Source organism: Artemia sp. Qi Xiang Cuo, chromosome 13 (assembly GCF_049724085.1).
Source record: "Artemia sp. Qi Xiang Cuo chromosome 13, ASM4972408v1, whole genome shotgun sequence".
NCBI lineage: Eukaryota > Metazoa > Arthropoda > Branchiopoda > Anostraca > Artemiidae > Artemia > Artemia sp. Qi Xiang Cuo.
The window spans coordinates 25,528,100-25,547,508 of record NC_142806.1 but is presented as its reverse complement, the minus strand read 5'-3'; the positions used below and the strand labels follow the sequence as shown (position 1 = coordinate 25,547,508).

General features: G+C 34.8%; 1 protein-coding gene across 1 annotated transcript in view; it reads right to left on the bottom strand.

Moving 5' to 3' along the window:
- LOC148945118 (translation initiation factor eIF2B subunit delta-like) overlaps positions 1-17,805 on the bottom strand; it is a 77,901-nt gene extending 60,096 nt beyond the window's left edge. Inside the window, exon 1 of the mRNA XM_089099257.1 lies at positions 17,707-17,805. Coding sequence (XP_088955383.1) covers positions 17,707-17,708 — 2 coding nt within the window. The 5' untranslated portion in view covers positions 17,709-17,805. The remainder of the gene's footprint in view (positions 1-17,706) is intronic.
- Between the last annotated feature and the right edge of the window lie 1,604 nt (positions 17,806-19,409).

Sequence of the window (19,409 nt, the reverse complement as noted above, 5' to 3'; positions counted from 1 at the left end):
ATAGGAATCATTATAAAACCCAACTAAAAGTTGAAAATGGTACTTAAAAGGAAATGCTCATCTGGTCTTGTAGCTACAGGGCAACACTAAAACATCAATTTTACCATTTATTTCATATGGAGTTACTTATTTTATCTTGTTTTACCAAATTTACTTATTGAGTTTTTTTATGGTAATTTTGCAATGCTACTTTCAAATAGTTTCCCAATTGCTGATGTAAGATTAATTGGTCAATAATTGTTAGCTTCATTTCTATAGCCCCCGTTTGTACAGGCATGATGTAAGCATCCTTCCAATCTTACAGAATATATATAGTACTTAGGGGCTTTTGGTAAGTAGAGTGAGAGGATGCAACAAAACTGCACATGTCTTGTGTGCTAGCCAGGGTGTTTTCCATCTGGCCCTGTAGATTTATTTGAGTTAATCTTCTTTAATTGGGTATCTACATCAGTTTTGTTATATTAGTGAGCACCATGCCATACCTTGGGGTAACTGGAATTGGAGTATTATCAAGGGCAGTCAATATATAGATGAACTGCTTATTTAATGCATTGGTAATCTCTCTTGGGTCACAGATTTTTGTGCCGTATAGTAGAAGTTGGGTAACAGAATGCCTACCAGGGTTACCAGATGATGCAGACCTCCAGAATTTCTTGGGGTTAGATTTCATTGTGGCTGGTACAGATTTCTCAAATTTTTTTGTCATTTTTCTAGTAAGACTTTGCAGTTGGTTACATCCCTGTTTGTATTTTGTGTAATAATCCACCTGGTTGTGATTCTTTATGTACAGATTCCAGTATTTGGTTTTTTTGTCCCTGGCCTTTTTTATTTCTTTTTTAATACATGGGAGGGTTTTCAGCCTCCTTTTCTAATTTACAGAAGACAGATTTTTAAAAGCTCCCAATAATATTCTTTTCATAGTTGACCCTGACTCTTCTACCTCCATACAATAAAAAACCAATCACATTAATAGAATATTCAGATAACCAGGAAACGAACATACCTCTGGAATCAGAATTTCATCCTGAATCCAAATATGATAGTCATTTCCATCCAAATCCTTTCTAACCTTACCTAAGTACATAGCCCATATTATATATTTCTAATGCATTTATTGATTCTCAATTTTGTCACTGTCAACTTAATTTATGGGTAAACTAGTTATGGTACTTGTTAAATATGCTGACCAGACTCAAGAAGTGAAGTTGGGTCATAATGAATTGTGATCTAAACATAATGCTTCATCATAATGAAATATACTAGAATATGATAACATTAGTAACAAGATTATGGAAACTACAATAGAGAATTTGGAAAGCAGGTCACCCAGAATGCATTATATTAGATGCCTAACCTATCTGAATATTCTGTTAATATAAAGCTATACCAGGAGGTAAATACATCTCTTGATGGCTTGTTTTAATGCTTCTTCCAAATTCAATAGTAGCTTCTAGTGTAAGTTCCATTTTTTTAGCTCTTAACAGCCCATAGTAACCAAAAGTTCAAAAATTTGTTTTTAGAAATAACTACCTAGTGAAAAAAAATTGCTACTTTTAGCTGATCCAGGAATGGTATCTATTTTTATAAATCTTAAATTACCAAGGACATTAAAAGCCAAATCTTTTAATTGATAACTAGAAACTTATGCAACCATACACATTTTAAAACATTTGAAAAAAGTGTGAACTCAATTTTAATGACAAATTCTTCAATTTTTAATTCAGTTTTTTACACTCACAGGTGAAAAATAAAGAACATACATAAACATATGCGGAAAACGAGCAACATCTTGTTGACAAATAGAAATTGGAAAAAAGTGTATGTGTTGTAGAATAGCTAAAATCTAAGCTATGCATTAATCATTTATTGTTAAAATTATTCAACACTTCAAATCATTAGTTGTTGACTTACCTAAAAGAACCTCCTTTTAGGATGACCAATCAAGCCATTTTGTTGTTTTTATCCCTTCTAAATATTTGCTGCAAAAGTGTCACTTTTATTACTTAACTTGTGTCACATAAAGTACAAATTTTTAAATTAATTATTTTGATTCAAAAACATGAAAAAATACAGACATGATACATCCAACTATAACAAGCAGGATTTTATTTATCACCCTAGGCTAACCTGTTTGGCTTGAAGATAGGCAATTAAACTAGCCCCATGTAGACATGGAATAATGAGCAACATAAAACACAGGACATGTCTTCTTTAGATGATTATTTGTGGGTTCCTGCAATATTTTAGAATATTTAAGTTCAAAAAGTTTTATTGGATTTACCAAAATAGTTTCCATATATTATTTTCTATGGTTTGGTTTAGAAACACTGTGAAACTTTAAAATGAATTCTAACCTTTAATGTTTTGCAGCAACCAAAAGAAAAGTCATAGAAAATCCTGGTTTTCAGGTATTTATAGACCTAAGATGAAGCCATGTGACAAAAAAATATGTTTTTGCCTTGGTAATTTAATAATAAAAGGTTATTTTGAAAACACATTTGTAAACGGTTTTTGAAAGGAGCCCAAAACCTTCCAAAGAAGCCATCACAGCAGAAAAAAGGACAATATTGGGATCACCATTGTTGAAAGCCCTAAATAGGAAATATATCGCATCCCCACCTTGAACAACAAGAAAAATCACATTTTTCCATGGGTAGCACTGAAATAACTCTTTTTCCATTTTTATTTTTAATTTTGGTTGCTAACAGGACACTGGAACATCATAAATACTTGTTTAAAACTTTGTTTAAAAATTTATTCTTACTTCTAATCAGATTTAACTAATTTTTAACTTTATATCATAGTCTAAAAACTATAACCTAGGTAATAAGTTACCTTTCAGGCCCCAGTTAGGGCTGAGAATGGAATGTGCACCAGAAGTAATCATGGAATTTAGAGAGAGAATAAAAAAAGGCATCAAATGATTTGCATTATTCACTTTCTTCCTTGCGAAATTATATCAATACGTATACATTCACCAAATAGCTGATATCCCGTGAAGGCGTCATCATGCTACTATCTCTGCCCTTTTCTTATTTTGGGGCTTAGTAGATTGCATATGTGATAGATATATACCTATTTAAGTTTTGACATAACGCATTTTACTTTTAATTTGGGCTATCAATTTTTTTTTTCATTGACTAGCTTAGTTTTTGAATTGGTAATTCCTATTATTTCAGTCGAATTTTAAGCTGTATCAAAAGTTCTTTTCCTAAATTTAAGAAATATATGGTAAAATTCTAGTTTAGGAGTTTTTTACTACCTTGGAATATAGTGGACCAAAGTGAATGAAACTTTCAGGAATGCATTTAGAATATTATTACCAATGCTTTGAAGTAAACTGTACCAGTTTTCTAATTAAAATTGTGCTGCAAGAGGATAATTTTTACCATCAGAACAGACAGTACCTAAATTGTACCAAAAACAGTACAATTGTACCACACTGGCAACACTGATTTAGGGCATTGGTGATCTCTTTGGAATTTATTGTGAAGCAAATATGCCCAATCCTCCTCCCACCTTAGGGCATTGACCTTTGATGACCTTTTATAACATTTGTATTAAGACATCAAGACATCAAGTGGACATCAAGGCACAAGAAAAGTCTTTAGTCAATCCTTATTTATAGGGTTTTAAGGATCTACATATAATTTTTTTTTTATCTGGAAAAAACTTTTGACACAGCTCAAAATTCTACAAAAATAACAGGAAATACATTTTCAAAAGCTTAAGCTAATAATAAAAAAAATTGGAAATGCAAAATTAGGGTAAAATGTTTTTTTCAGAATCTTGATAGGTCATATACCTGTCATGTATACACTCTTCTAAGCCATAGAAATATGAAAAGGGCAGAAATAGTAGCTTGGCTATACCTTCAAAGAGGAGTTTTTTGAGCATAGAGTCATTCTGGAGTTTCATTTACCTTGCTCTACTACTTATCAAGATAGTAAGAAACCCCTAAACAAGAATTTTATGCTAAGGACTAAAAGGGTCTGATGACTGCAAAGGGCTGCCTTTACCCTTTTGGGGTACCTGCAAGACTGAGGACCTTGCAGTCAACTCTATTCCCACTTGAGGAGTGGCGCACCTTGAGGAAAATACAGCCTAGTAAACAACACTGCATTTGCATGGGATTCTGATTAATGGATAATTCTTCTGGGCTTAATCTATTTTGATGGGCATCTTTGGGCTGAAAAATCTCTTCCTAGCTAATTAATCTACTATGGGCTGCTCCCCATAGTAGCATAATATTTGTAGGCATGAATATTTAATGAGTTGGAGGTAATAGACTTGAGATTGTCTGTGCAGGATTTCAACTCTTCTTGATAGAAGAGCATTGCCAAGTGCTGAAAATCATGCTGTGACCAAGATGGGCCCACGATTGCACAAAACCTCCATTCATACTGGAGATCCCAGGGACTTCTTGCTGTCCAGCTCTAAGCCAGCTTAAGTACTTTGGCGTAGAATTGAGAAGATATGTGATCCCCATCCTAAACTGGTATCTGGGATCATTGCTTTTCCTGAGGCCAAAATAATTTCAATGGTTTAAAGAACATGAAAATTGAAGCTTAGAATGTAACAACGTTAAAAAAATGACTATTGTATTGACATTTTGACTGACAAATTCAAATCATTCGAACAGGACTTCTTAGGAGTTTCAGAAACTTGTATCCCAGGAGTAGGAGCCATGAAGTTAGGTGATATAGAATTTGTTTACTCAGGTAGGAAGGATGGGGTACATAAGCAGGGAATAGGGCTCATGATGAATAAGGAAGTTGCTAAGTCTTGTTTAGGCTGGGCAGGTATTAATAATAGAATACTAATTGCTTATTATATGACTAAAAAAATCAGGGTATCAGTTATAGTAGTATATGCCCCTGTAGAACTAACTGATGGAGATGAACTGATGGAGAACTAACTAGTGACTCAGATGAATTTTGCTTGCAGTTACAGGAGCAATTAGACAGTGTCCCAGGTAGAAATTTGATGTTTTTACTTGGATATTTAATGCCCATGTTGGTAGGAATAGGGAAAGATGGTATCCTAGCCTAGGTAAATTTGTTGTAGGAAAAGAAAACAGTAATGGATCCAGACTTTTGCAATTTTGTAGGTATAACAATCTAATTATAACCAATATGTTTTTTGGTCATAAAATGACTCATAAGTTAACATGGTATTTATGTGATAGTAAGACAGCAAACCTTATTGATTGTTATAGTAAACCAAAGACTGGCAGGATCAATACAAGATACTAGGGTATATAGGAGGGCTGTTATTAATGTTAAAAGTAATGATCAGCATCTAGTAGTGTCTAGGGTTAATTTAAAGCGGAAATTTTGGAAGGGTAACTACCTTCTGGGAAGTTATGATGTAGGTAGAATCCAGGATGAGACTTTGAGAGAAGCTTTCCAGGAACAGTTGAATACTAAACTTGAGAGTTAAAAATTTGGCAATGTGGAGGATGGTTGGAATAATCTTAGAAAAATAATCTGTGCAGTTGCTGAAGGAAAGCTAGGACTACAGCTAACAATATCAAGGAAAAAGCTTTATGTTTAACAGAAAGGAGAAGGGCCTTGTACAAGAATTATCTTAGTGATAGATCATATGAAACAAAAGGAACGTAAAGAAAGTGCAGAAAGCATTAAAATATGACTAAGGAGGTGTGAAGTGGAGGCCATGGATAAAATTGCCGAGGATCTGGAAGATGCAGCTAAACAGCCTATTAGTAAAATATTTTACTGGCATGTTAATAAATTGAGAGAGAGTAGTCAATCTGGACTTGGCCCACTTAAAGATAAGAATGGTGCCACAATTAACAATAAGGAAAGAGTTAAAGAGAGTGGGCAGAAAATTTTGAGAATGTGCTAAACCAAGATAGAGTTGTAAGAAAAGATGTAGAAGAGAAATAAAATGATTGTGATTCTTTGGATGTGAAGGAAGATCTGTTTTGTGAGGAAGAATTAGGAACAATACTAAAAGGATTAAAAAATAATAAGGCTCCAGGTGCTGATAGGGTGGTAAATGAGTTTTTTAAATATGGTGGTTCTGAGGTTAGATATAAGTTACTGGAGATTATGAATATGATTTTTGAAAAAGGGGAAGTACCTAAAGATTTTAGGAAAACCTTAATTAAGCCACTTTATAAGAAAGATAATAAAAGTGAGTATGGTAATTATTTGAGGCATTGGTCTCTTTAGGTAGCAAATTACTTAGTAATGTGATACTTTTTAGACTGAGAGATGCTGTAGACAAAGTTTTAAGAGAAGAACAGTGCTGTTTTAGAAAAGTTAGATGATGTGTCAACCAAATTTTCACTCTTGGGTTAATCATTAAGAAGTGCCAGAGTGGTCAAACACCTTTGGTTCTCAGTTTTATAGATTATGAGCAATTGTTCGATTCTGTTGAAAGAAGAGCTTTAGTAAAGGTTCGATCCTTGTATAGTATACCAGATAAATACATTAAAGTGATTAGTGCTATGTACGAGAATACCACTGCTGCGGTTAAGGTAGGAAATGAGGTTAGCTGCTGCTTTTGTATTAAATCAAGAGTTAAGCAGGGTTGTGTTCTATCCCCCTTTACATGGATTATTTTGGTGGACTTTGTCTTAAGGAGCATAGGAAAGGCAATGGGAGACTACAGAATCAAATGGGGAGGAAAAAGTCCACTGGACTTCGATTATGCTGATGATTTAAGCATGCTAGATGAAAGTGTGAGCAAAATGAATGAACCTTTAGAGGTTTTGCGAGTTCAGGGTGCTAGAATAGGTTTGAAAATTAATGTTTAGAAGACTAAGTCACTAAGGCTAGGAATAAGTGAAGATGAAAAGGTGACATCGGGTAACAAAAAGATTGATCAGGTGGGCAGCTTCATTACCTTGGTAGTATTATTAGTAAAGATAATGGGAGCAGTGAAGATTTTAAAAGTAGAATAGCCAAGGCTCAGGGTGTTCATAGTTAAAAAAAAGTTTGAAAAAATATGAAGATAAGTCTGCAAACCAAGATTAGAATATTAGAAGCTGCAGTGATGACGATGGTCAAATATGGCTCTGAAGCACTGGCGTTCTGAAAAGCGGATAAAGATTTGCTTGATGTTTTCCTGAGAGATTGCTTATGGATTGTTCTGGGTACCCAGATGAGTGACCAAATTTCAAACAATAGGCTGTACGAAAAATGTGGTTCAATACTGCTCTCAAGGGCTATAGGGCTATAATGAAAGAAAGGTTGAGGTGGCTAGGGCACGTTGTGTGAATGAAGGATGACAAATTGCCAAATATTGTCCTTTTCAGCCAACCGTCTAGGGCTAAACGGAAAGCAGGTTGTCCTTATCTGGGATGGGAGGACGTCATAAAGAAAGATTTAAAGGAAATGGGAACTTCCTGGGAGGGTGTAAAAAGGGAGGCTTTTAATAAATTGGGATGGAAGAGGAGCGTGCGTAGCTGTGTTGGCCTCACGTGGTTTGGTGCTGTGGTGAGTTGTTAGTAGTAGTTTAATTAATGTTTCCTTAGATTACAGGTTTTTCGAAAATCATATTTGTAATCTTCAATAATTTATCTCTAACTTCACAACCCCTAAACAAACTCATTTAGCACACTATCAGCACCTGATTTTTTTTAATCATTTTAGTACTGTCACTAATCCATCTTCACAAAATGAATCTTCCCTCACTTACTAAGTCTCACATACTACTTAATTCTTTTCTATATATTTTCCAGCAACTTTATCATGGTTCAGTGCATTTTCAAAATGTTTTGTCCCTCTCTCTTTAACTCTTTCCTTGTAACATATTGTAGTCCTATTCCTATCTTTAACTGGGACAAATCTAGAATGACTGTTCAATATTTTCCAATTTTGCAAAAAGATTTCAAATTTGCAACCTAATAGCCTCCCAAATGTTTCAATTATTTGAGTATTTGCTTCAGTTGACATATTTGTCTTTTACATTGCTAACTGTGACCTCTGAACAGTTTTATTAATTATATAATCTTCTAAGTTTTATTTCCCAAGATGCTCTGCTGCTGCTGCTGCTGAAAAAAAATATAACTTACATTTGGTATTGTGGTAATTAAACTAGAAATTAAGAAAAAATTAATATCATAAGAAATATAACTTGCATTTGATAAAAAAAACACAAATTTTTATATTTTTGTAGTGAAACAAAACAAATTGTATATCTGATTATTTTCTAAAACTTACTTCTAAAATACATAGCACTGATTTCTTTGGAACTGAATCCTTATGATTTTGGGAAAAAATAAATATATTAATAAGCACAGTTTTTTTTTAATATTTTGAAGTATCTAGAGATTTGTACTGTTTTCTTTTTTCTAATACATAATGTAGGGGTTTGAAACATTCAATACAATTTATTCCAATAAAAATACAACATTACATCAATTACATTACAGTTTACATTCAGAGTTCAATGAGGTAACGCCAAAATTGTATTGGATATTATTGCCTGTCTGGATTTATTTCGGTGAGGTCATAGTTTATTCCAAGTGAGTTGCTGACCTGAGTTACCTTTAAGAGGATTATGAATTGAATCTAGTTTGCTTTTAATTTGACCTATATTTCAATATTCATTAATTCAGTGTTTTTTCTTGAAATAATACATTGACTTTTTAATTTGTGTGGCGATTACGATAGCCATGAAAAGCACTGACGAAACGCCTGAACTTGTATATTCTCTAGTGCGGAATTTTATTCAAAGCAATTTGCTACGCGAAATTGAGGAGGATATTATCAAAAGACATGGTATGGGAGTTTTTTTGACGTGAACATTGTCAAAAAAGCTAAAAGTTTACTGTGGCAAATAAGTGGACCTGAATGGGATTGCCCAGTATGTAAGGGGAACAATGCACTTTCTAGTCATTTTAGTGACATTATTTCTCTGCTAAGATCTCTTGACAGTAGCAACACTTTTGTGCCTATGCTTGTGATAAAGCAACTTACTGAGGTGCCATGTCTCCCTGCCAATGCTTATACTTCTTTACTCTCTAAGTTTAAAGAGCTACAACTAGTAGTTGTTGAATTCAGTGTAGTGCTTCCAGTTTTACAGTAATATCAGGTACAAGAAATTGTTATAGTTGGATGTATCATGTCTGTATTTTTTCCTGTTTTTGAATCAAAATAATTAATTTAAAAATTTGTCCTTTATGTGACACAAGTTAAGTAATAAAAGTGACACTTTTGGAGCAAATATTTTGAAGGGATAAAAACAACAAAATGGCTTGATTGGTCATCCTAAAAGGAGGTTGTTTTAGGTAAGTCAACAACTAATGATTTGAAGTGTTGAATAATTTTAACAATAAATGATTAATGCATAGCTTAGATTTTAGCTATTCTACAACACATACACTTTTTTCCAATTTCTATTTGTCAACAAGATGTTGCTCGTTTTCTGCATATTTTTATGTGATGTTCTTTATTTTCACCTGTGAGTGTAAAAAACTGAATTAAAAATTGAGTTCCCGCTTTTTTCAAATGTTTTGAAATGTGTATGGTTGCATAAGTTTCTAGTTATCAATTAAAAGATTTGGCTTTTAATGTCCTTGGTAATTTAAGGTTTATAAAAACAGATTCCATTCCTGGATCAGCTAAAAGTGGCAATTTTTGTTTACTAGGTAGTTATTTCTAAAAACAAATTTTTGAACTTTTGGTTACTATGGGCTGTTAAGAGCTAAAAAAAATAGAACTTACACAAGAAGCTACTATAGAATTTGGACAAAGCATAAAAACAAGCCTTCAAGAGATGTATTTACCTCCTGGTATAGCTTTATATTAACAAAATATTCAGATAGGTTAGGCATTTAATATAATGCATTCTTGGTGACCTGCTTTCCGAATTCTCTATTGTAGTTTCCATAATTTTGTTACTAATGTTATCATATTCTAGTATATTTCATTATGATGAAGCATTATGTTTAGGTCACAATTCATTATGACCTAACTTCACTTCTTGAGTCTGGTCAGGATATTTAACAAGTACCATAACTAGTTTACCCATAAATTAAGTTGACAGTGACAAAATTGAGAATCAATAAATGCATTAGAAATATATAATATGGGCTATGTACTTAGGTAAGGTTAGAAAGGATTTGGATGGAAATGACTATCATATTTGGATTCAGGATGAAATTCTGATTCCAGAGCCAGAGGTAAGTTTGTTTCCTGGTTATCTGAATATTCTATTAATGTGATTGGTTTTTTATTTTATGGATGCAGAAGAGTCAGGGTCAACTATGAAAAGAATATTATTGGGAATTTTTAAAAATCTGACTTCTGTAAATTAGAAAAGGAGACTGAAAACCCTCCCATGTATTAAAAAAGAAATAAAAAAGGCCAGGGACAGAAAAACCAAATACTGGAAGCTGTACATAAAGAATCACAACCAGGTGAATTATTACACAAAATACAAACAGGCACGTAACCAACTGCAGTCTTACAATAAAAATTACCAATAAATTTGAGAAATCAGTAGCAGCCACAACGAAATCTAACCTCAAGAAATGCTGGAGGTCTGCATCATCTGGTAACCCTGGTAGGCATTCTGTTACCCAACTTCTACAATATGGCACAAAAATCTGTGACAAAAGAGTGATTACCAATACATTAAATAAGCAGTTCATCTAGGTATTGACTGCCCTTGATAATACTCCATTTCCAGTTCCCCCAAGGTATGGCATGGTGCCCACTAATATAACAAAACTGATGTAGAAACCCAATTAAAGAAGATTAACCCAAATAAATCTATAGGACCAGATGGAGTACACCCTGGCTAGTACACAAGACATGTGCAGTTTTGTTGCATCCTCTCACTCTACTTACCAAAAGCCCCTAAGTACTAAATATATTCTGTAAGATTGGAAGGATGCTTACATCATGCCTGTACAAACGGAGGCTATAGAAATGAAGCTAACAATTATTGACCAATTAATCTTGCATCAGCAATTGGGAAACTATTTGAAAGTAGCATTGCAAAATTACCATAAAAAAACTCAATAAGTAAATTTGGTAAAACAAGATAAAATAAGTAACTCCATATGAAATAAATGGTAAAATTGATGTTTTAGTGTTGCCCTGTAGCTACAAGACCAGTTGAGCATTTCTTTTTAAGCATCACTTACAGCTTTTAATGAAATTTTTTAATGATTCTGATTTTCCTGGGCTTAAAAAAGGTAACTCCCCTTCATCTAGAGTTTAATCCATTTAATTAACTGTCTAGTTTATCCCTTTGGTAATCTTGTGCCTAGGGTAATTTCTCAGCAATCGGACATTACCTTATTTTGGATATCCATTTTGTAAAAAAAAAAAAAAAAAAAAATAAATAAATCAAATTTACATTTATTTAAGAGTAAAATCATATTAGTCATTTTTCTTACAGTAAAACCTAAGAGATGCAACCCTAACAGCCTTGCATATTTAAATAACTGCATTCAGCCACATTCCTCATATCACATACATATTATTTTTCATTTATTTACAAAAGTACCAAATACAAGTAAACAAAAAGTTTGTAACACTTTGATTAATTAAGCACTGGATAATAATAGCAGAACATTCAGTGACTTTCACAGTCATTAATACTGTCTTCAACAGGATGTGCTTGCAAATCAAGCTCCTCTTCTTCAGACTTAGATTCTGGTTCAGGTGACCATGCCTGTTCTAAAGCCCCCCCCCCAAAAAAAAGAAACGAAAGTCCTGAACATGGCCCAAAACTGCAAGAAATCCGCAACCAGTCTAAAGAAGATCTCCAGCTAGTTGCACTCAGACGAATTATAGAACTGGCTGGCCAGCTTGCCGCAAGCTATGTCCTAGTCACATACTGCCATTTTGGGGAGTCTGACATGAACTGTGCATCAATGACAAAATCATATTCAAGGGAGACAGGATAGTGGTATCAGCATGTCTGAGAACCGAAACGTTAAAACAGCTACACATGTCCAACCTAGGAGTGGAGAAAACTAAACAGAGAGCCAGGATGCTCATTTACTGACCTTGACTGAACACAGACATAGAAAATCTGATTGTCAGCTGCTACACAGGCAACTTGTTGCCAGGGTGGAACTGAAACTGGTGAGTAGAGCCACTATTCTACTCACCAGTTTCAGTTCCCCCCTGGCAACAAGTTGCCTGTGACATATTCACCTTGCATGGAGCCAGCTACCTCCTAGTGGTGGACTACCATAGCTGCTTTTTTGAAACTGATCTGTTGTGTGAACTAACATCTGCCGAAGTCATATTGAAACTGAAGTTGCATTTTGCCTGTCATGGTATACCCCAGGTCATGATGTCCAATAATGGTAGACAACTTGTGTCAAACAAATTCAAGGAGTTTGCCAGAGACTGGGGATTTGAATTAAAAATTTCAAGTCCAATATACCCCCAGTCAAATGGATTAGTGGAAAAGACTATCCAGACTTGCAAGAGCATCATGACCAAGGCAAGTGAAAATGGATTGGACCTGTACCTTGGAATTCTTGAATACCATAACACCCCAACAGATGGTATAGCTGCCCCCTCACAAATGCTCATGAACCACCAGCTCCACTCAAAACTGCAATGCACAGAAAAGCACTTGGAAAAGAGAGTGGTACAGACTTCCAAATTCTTGGTGAGCAGAGAGATGGCTCAACACAGACAGAAATCTTACCATGACTGGCATGCTAGAGAACATCCCAAATTCAGAGGAGGTGACCAGGTCTTCTCCAGAAAACAGCTGGAAGCACCATGGAAAAGCGGGGAAATAATTAAAGAGGCAGATGAGCCTAGATTGTACTACCTATGAACTAAAGATGGTACAATCCTTTGTTGCAACTGAAGACACTTAATCAAAGCAGCCTCTCCACTCACACCTGCCATGAAGTACCCCTCCTGGGCTGTGGCAAGGTCACTAAACCTGGGACAGGTTGCAGATTGGCCTGACACTGCCACAAGCATGAATCTGCACAGATCATTGCAGATTCCTGACTACCACCACTGAGCCCAGTATGGCCATAGCTGAGCCCCACCTGCCAGCAAGTGAACCGTCTAGCACAATTGAAGCACAAGCAACAGCTGCTCAGGCCACAAGATCTGGCAGAGTGGTGAAGCCACCAGAAAGACTAAACCTATAATAAATAATAAAGTGACAATGAAGCACTTGTGTCTAGTGTAGGTCTGCCAAAACCCATTGGCAGCTGATGGGAGTGAGCCTTGCATCTCCTGGTGTAGTGTTCAGTTGTGTCCTGCATTGAGTGATAATTTGCCAAGTTATTGGCAGTTAGCAGAGTAAGCCTAGCGTCTCCAAGCCTAGAGGTAGAAGGAGCTCATCTCTTGGAAATAGCTGAAGGGGGATGTAGCATTATGTGATACCTTGCTTTATGCTTGTGGTTGTGCACCAGCTGCTATTGTGTACTTATGCTTATTTGCCTTGATGTGTTATGCTTGCTTACTTTGCTTATAGTGTCCTTTATTGTAGGTGCCTGGGTTTTAAAAGAAAGATTTATCTACCAAACATTGCACTAAGGATCATATATTAATTACTACCTACACCCTCCCATCAACAGGAGAGTAGAATTTTCAATTTTCTTTCTAAAGAAAATCCAGAATTAAAAAAGGGAGAAATAGGAAAGAATTTTCCATGGGGAGGGGGGAATATTCTGTGTGGGTATTTTCCAGGAGGAGGGTAAATACCAGCTCCCAGGGAAAAGACAGCATGAATACAGAATTTCTCAAAGATGTGGAATTTAATGAAAAATTAAGCAAGAAAAAAACAGGTTCTAATTTTAATTTGGAATTTAAAATAGAAATGAGGATATTGAATCTGCTTTGGTCCTCAACATTGTTGAAAATCCAAATGATGTAGTTATTTATGATCAGACAACTTTAATATCTGAAGCAAATGGCTCCCATATTCTTTTAGGGAGGCAATTGAAATTTAAAAAAAATATCCATTAATGGACCTTGCAGGTCCACTTAATAAAAGCAAGGTCTCATTAAAGAGACCTTGCTTTAAATAGAGATAATGGAGATATTCCTATTAACCCAAGTTACAATAACTTAAAATTAAAGGATTCAAATAAAATTTTTCTTCAGCTTAAATTAAGATCATCATACCACACTTTTAATGATAATTGGGGTAGTAGACAAGCTAAGTCACTCACTAAGCAGAGAATTCTTGCCCAATCTAATTGGTAAATAGTCTGTCATTAATTCTGGCTTGGTAATTTGGTTTCTTTAATTCAGTATTTCTTCTGCTTTGTTAGAACTGAATCACAAGGTTAGTTTCCTTCTTTTTTTGAGCATTGAAGATGGCTAGGCAGAAGTCCCTGACAAAATATCTGCCTCTATCATTTTTGCTTCATTTTTGTCTGCTGTCTGACATTACCCTCATTTTTCTCAGCTATTTGTTTCTCTTGTTTGTTATATGTCAACCCTGCTTGTAGCCCTTTCTATCTTTAACAGTACATTGAACCAATGTTAATTTAATTTTATTTAAATTAATATTTCACCATTTTTCAATCACAATTACCTGTACTATAATAAACTTTATTATTCTGATAACAAGTGACCTAAATCAAAGAGACAACCTTTTAAACTGCAGAACACAGATATACACAAAACAAATCATATTCTATCCTTTTTCTGCAAGCCTTTTTGTGCTTTTGTACTCTGAAAATTGCAAAACGTGTTGTAAAATGGGTAAATACCAATTTTATGGGGGTCCATACAATTACAGTAAAATACCTAATTTTCCCAGTTACAACACTACTTGAAGGTATAATCAATTCAGTCATTATGTATCATTAAAATATTAATAGTCTACTATTACCTAATAAACATGGCTTTTGTCCCAATTGATCAGTTGACACTAACCTCATTGACATATACAAGCATGTTTAAAAACTTATTGTTAAGGGATCTCCTGTGGACATGTTATTACTGGATCTAGCCAGAATGTTTGATAAAGCTTGCCACAAGAGAAAAAAACAGTAAACTTTGTGCAATGGGCATCCACGATGATGTTGTCAACTGGATAATGTAATTTCTTACAATAGAAAGCAGATGGTAAGAGTATGTGGAGACAAAAGATCCATCTTCTTCTCAGAATCAGCAGATGTAAAAAGTGGAGTACCCCAAGGGACAGTTTTGTGTCCAACTTTATTTAATATTTTCATTGATGATGCACCTTCAATCATGGAGAATAAAATTTGCTTATATGCAGATGATTCCAAAATAAATGGTTCTGTCCATGACCCTCAAAGTGCCATAGCCATCCAGGCTGATCTTGAAGCATTGCCAAAGTAGGCAAAATCCTTGCAGCTCAAATTTAATATTCAGAAATGCAGAGTCATTCATTGTGAAGCAAATAGCCCTCTGTGCCAGTATTTTATGAAATCCAGCAATGGTTCAAAACAACCATTCATATATAGTCATGATGAAAAAAATCTGGGGGTCTTGGTTGATGATAAGCTCAAGTTTAATTTTCATGCAATCTGTAGTAGCCAGTGCCAACCAAACTCTTGGTTTAATAAAAAGAACATTCTGCAGCAGATCTCCAGCTGTGATCACCAAGCTCTTAAAGGGCCACATATCCTAAATACCAATTTAACCAAAATTTTGAATTTAGGATATGTGTTTCTACTCCAGTAAATAAGGGTGATATGTCAATTCTACAATCAGTGCAGTGACATGCAACTAAATACATAAAGGGATTTCAACATCTTATATATTCTACTTAATTACATAAGCTCCAACTACCATCTCTGACATATAGACATAGGCAAGGAGATGTAATAATGATATACAAGTTAATATGTGACCAGAGTGTGATCCCCAACCTGTTCCAGATAGTCAGTTCACCAAGTACTAGAGGCCACCCCTTGAAGCTTTATCCAAAATGTACTAACACCAGGCTGCAAAACAAACTCTTTTTTAACCATGTAGTCAGCCTATGGAACTCAGCCAGAATACTATTATGTCACCCAGCGTTGTAGCCTTCAAGTCTACAGTTGACAAAGACTGGTGCAAGAAACCTTGGCTCATAATATGGGATGCACCTAACAAGTTGAGTTATGATCATCAGTGACCAGCATTCACAAGACTTGTCCTTATTGCTGGACAGTGTGATTTAAGGTAATAAGGTTTCTTAACTTTCTCCTTATCTAAATTATATTATTAAATTATAAATTGTATTACATTTTATATTTTAATTAATTAAATTATATTTTATATTCCTATCTCTACTAGGATAGGCTACTTTTCAAGATAGCAAGAAGCTTTGCAACTACGGATTTACCAGACCCAGTAAAGATTTAACTTTTAAAAAGTAATAATTAGGCCTAGGCTTGTGCCAAATTTCTGTCAATAGCCTAAACAACATTTTGTGAAGTTAAAATATTCATAAGGCTAGCTTAGATCTAGGCTAGCATACAAGTACATTACTAAAATAAGCAAACAATCACCAAAAACTCCAAATTTATTTCAATTTTAGGCCTGTCTTCTATTGTGTTCTTGAAACATAGCCCTTGGTAAAAGACCTCTTTTGGGAAAGACCACTTTTCTTTGGCATTCTGGAAAAATAGCAATGGGTTTTTGGACCATCCCTATTTTACTACATAATGATGCAATGTGAGGACAGTAATAAGAACCTGCCTTCTTGGTCAAATTTTAACCAATAATTTTAAAGAATAAATTAAAAATGTGTTCTCTGTTTTCACAAGCAATTGAAAAGAAGTAATTATGTATAATATCTGTGATTTATAGAATAAATATCAAGGAATAAAAGTTACATTTTTAGAATTAGAAGAAAACCAGCTTTCTGTTAATATGTGAATAAAACTGAAAAACTAAAAGGATATATACATCAAAATAGGATCATTGGTATTTCCAAATAGAAGTCCTTGTAGGTAAGTCAATAAACTATTAATTTCAAGTGTTTGATTGTCAACAATTTTAATAGCCTAATAGGCTAACCATATTGATGCATAGCTTAGATTTTAACCTTTCCTCTGATAGCCTAGCCTATATACAATTCTTCTTTGGTAACAAAATGTGTGAGGGTTTTAGTTTTATGTAATTTTGCTCAATTAGATACTGTTTTTTTTACCCTAGTCTACTCCTTAACTAGGTTATTAGGGCTGCTCTTCTAGACTAGTAGCCTACCTGGTCAATAGGCTATAGCCTATACCAAATCATATTATTGAGTTTCAAATAAAGTGAATAGGCTACACCATTCGATGCCTTTTTTTATGCTGACTACGAATATAATAAGCATTTCAATCGGTAAGTACTTTCAGCCCCCCCCCTATGGCGGCCATACCTAACCGAAACCTGAATTTGCCGATATAGGGGGGGGGCTGTATTTTATTTCCAACCGAAATGATTATTATATTTATAATAAGCATAAAAAAGGCATCGAATGGTGTATTCACTTTAGTCCTAACTCAATAATGATTTGGTATATATTGACCGCCTACCCTTATTCAGGCTCAGGACTACCCATACAGGGGGCAGGGGGTAGCGCCAGCCCCCTCCTAGCTGAATGAAACGGACTTATTTTTGTTTTTAGATTTTTTTATACAGCATTAAAAGTGCCAATTAGACTAGGTAAGCACCTCCCCATAGAATTCAGCTTTTAGACACCCATCTTCAGGCTTGCTGGTAAGGGTCATTTCTTATTGAAAGTCCGTGTATCAAGCAGTAGTGATTTTAAAACAGTACTTACATGTTGAATTAAAACAAAGTATAAAATGATTACAGAATTTCCTAAAAAATAGCATCAGCCAAGATTTATTCTAGTTTCTGTCAAAAATGTTTCTAGCGAATAATCTCATAAGTCGATTCAAAATTAGATGTCACTAGTCTTTTTTCGGAAGACAAAAAAGAGGTTGCACACAAAACCCACAATCCAAAGTACAAAAGAAGTGGAATGAAAGCCGTCACTGTTATTGTTACTTTTAGCTGAAAATGCTTTAATGCATCTTTTTTTTCGTTAATTTTGGTTGCAGCGGTAGCTGAAACCTAGTAAAAGGCTATGCAAAAATGATCGCACACAAAAGTAACTCAAATAACAAGTACTGATTGAAAATTGGCGAAGTACGATTATCATCCTAGTTGACAGAAGACCCTGAAGTCGTGCCGAAATATAATTTTGTGGCGGCAGACACAATAACACTTTGCAGGAGTGCGCTGGCAGCGTACCAAAAAATGTTTTAGTGGTGCGCCACCTAATAATTATCGGTGGCGTGCCGTCAATTGATTGCCGTTTGTTCCATTTTTGGAATTTGTTTCGCTACTTCGACAAAGTTTTGGAAACAAAATTGGTAATAAAAATAATTTTTTTTCTACTGAAAATAATTATTTGGCAATTTTTCATCGACACTCTGGCGTAATGCCATTTTATTGACTGTCTGGGTATTTTTCTTAGCAAATTTGTCTGAGCTTGTGACAAGCTTAGACAGTTAAACCCAAAATACGAACACAAACAGTCAACTAAATACTGGTCAACCAATTTTTAATTAATTTTTGCTAGCACAACTGTCTTAGCTTGTAAATGGGTTCACTCACCTAACACTCTAGGCAGACAAGCCCTTTTGTGCTGGGTTTATGAATTGGATCTCTCGCCTTGCCTGACATTCTACATGGATGGGCCCAATTTGGCTTTGGACACCTGTCATTCCACACAAATTAACGGTCCTGTGTTATATTAACGGTCCTTGTTGGTCATATGTCAATATTTATGACACAGCATTCCACGTTTAGACCCCGAGCGGCCAAGCCTATTAGGTTTAGGTTTCATTTGTTCACCGCCTTTAAGTCCAACCAAAATTCAGTCCCAGATTTTGCATACAAGTCCAGTGTACATTCTTTGTCACGCGTCAACTCAAATCAATCCAATCTTTCATTCCTTAGTTCTATGACTATGTAGCTTAGTTCTTCACTAGAAATGACGTATGAACGGATGATAGATAGACTTATCAAAAAATGAAATTACATTTTTTTCATACAATCCTAAAAAGGTCTTATGCCAGATTTGCCATCTCACTCACTTGGACTATCTGTCTTGGCTTTGTCTACAATAAGCGGATGGCTTGACGTCAGCAACTACTTGGTTTTAATTTTTCTTCAATTAATACTTGATTTGAGCAACACTAAAGCTTAAAACGAAAATAAATTATTCTGTATATTATGGGGCTGCCTTCTTTTCAACACCCCGCTCTTTAAGCTGAAGTTCGAAGTTTTGTCGCAATTATTTAAGAATAACACCTTAAACACAAGGGTCGTTCAATTAGAGCCAGAACCTTTTTCAAAAGTGCATTGAGGAGGGGGCAATCCCTTTCATTTATGAAGTAATATCTGTCGATGGTATAATTGATTCGTCCTGTCTCGTTTCAGCTTTATAGGAATCCAGTATGAAACTTTTTTGAC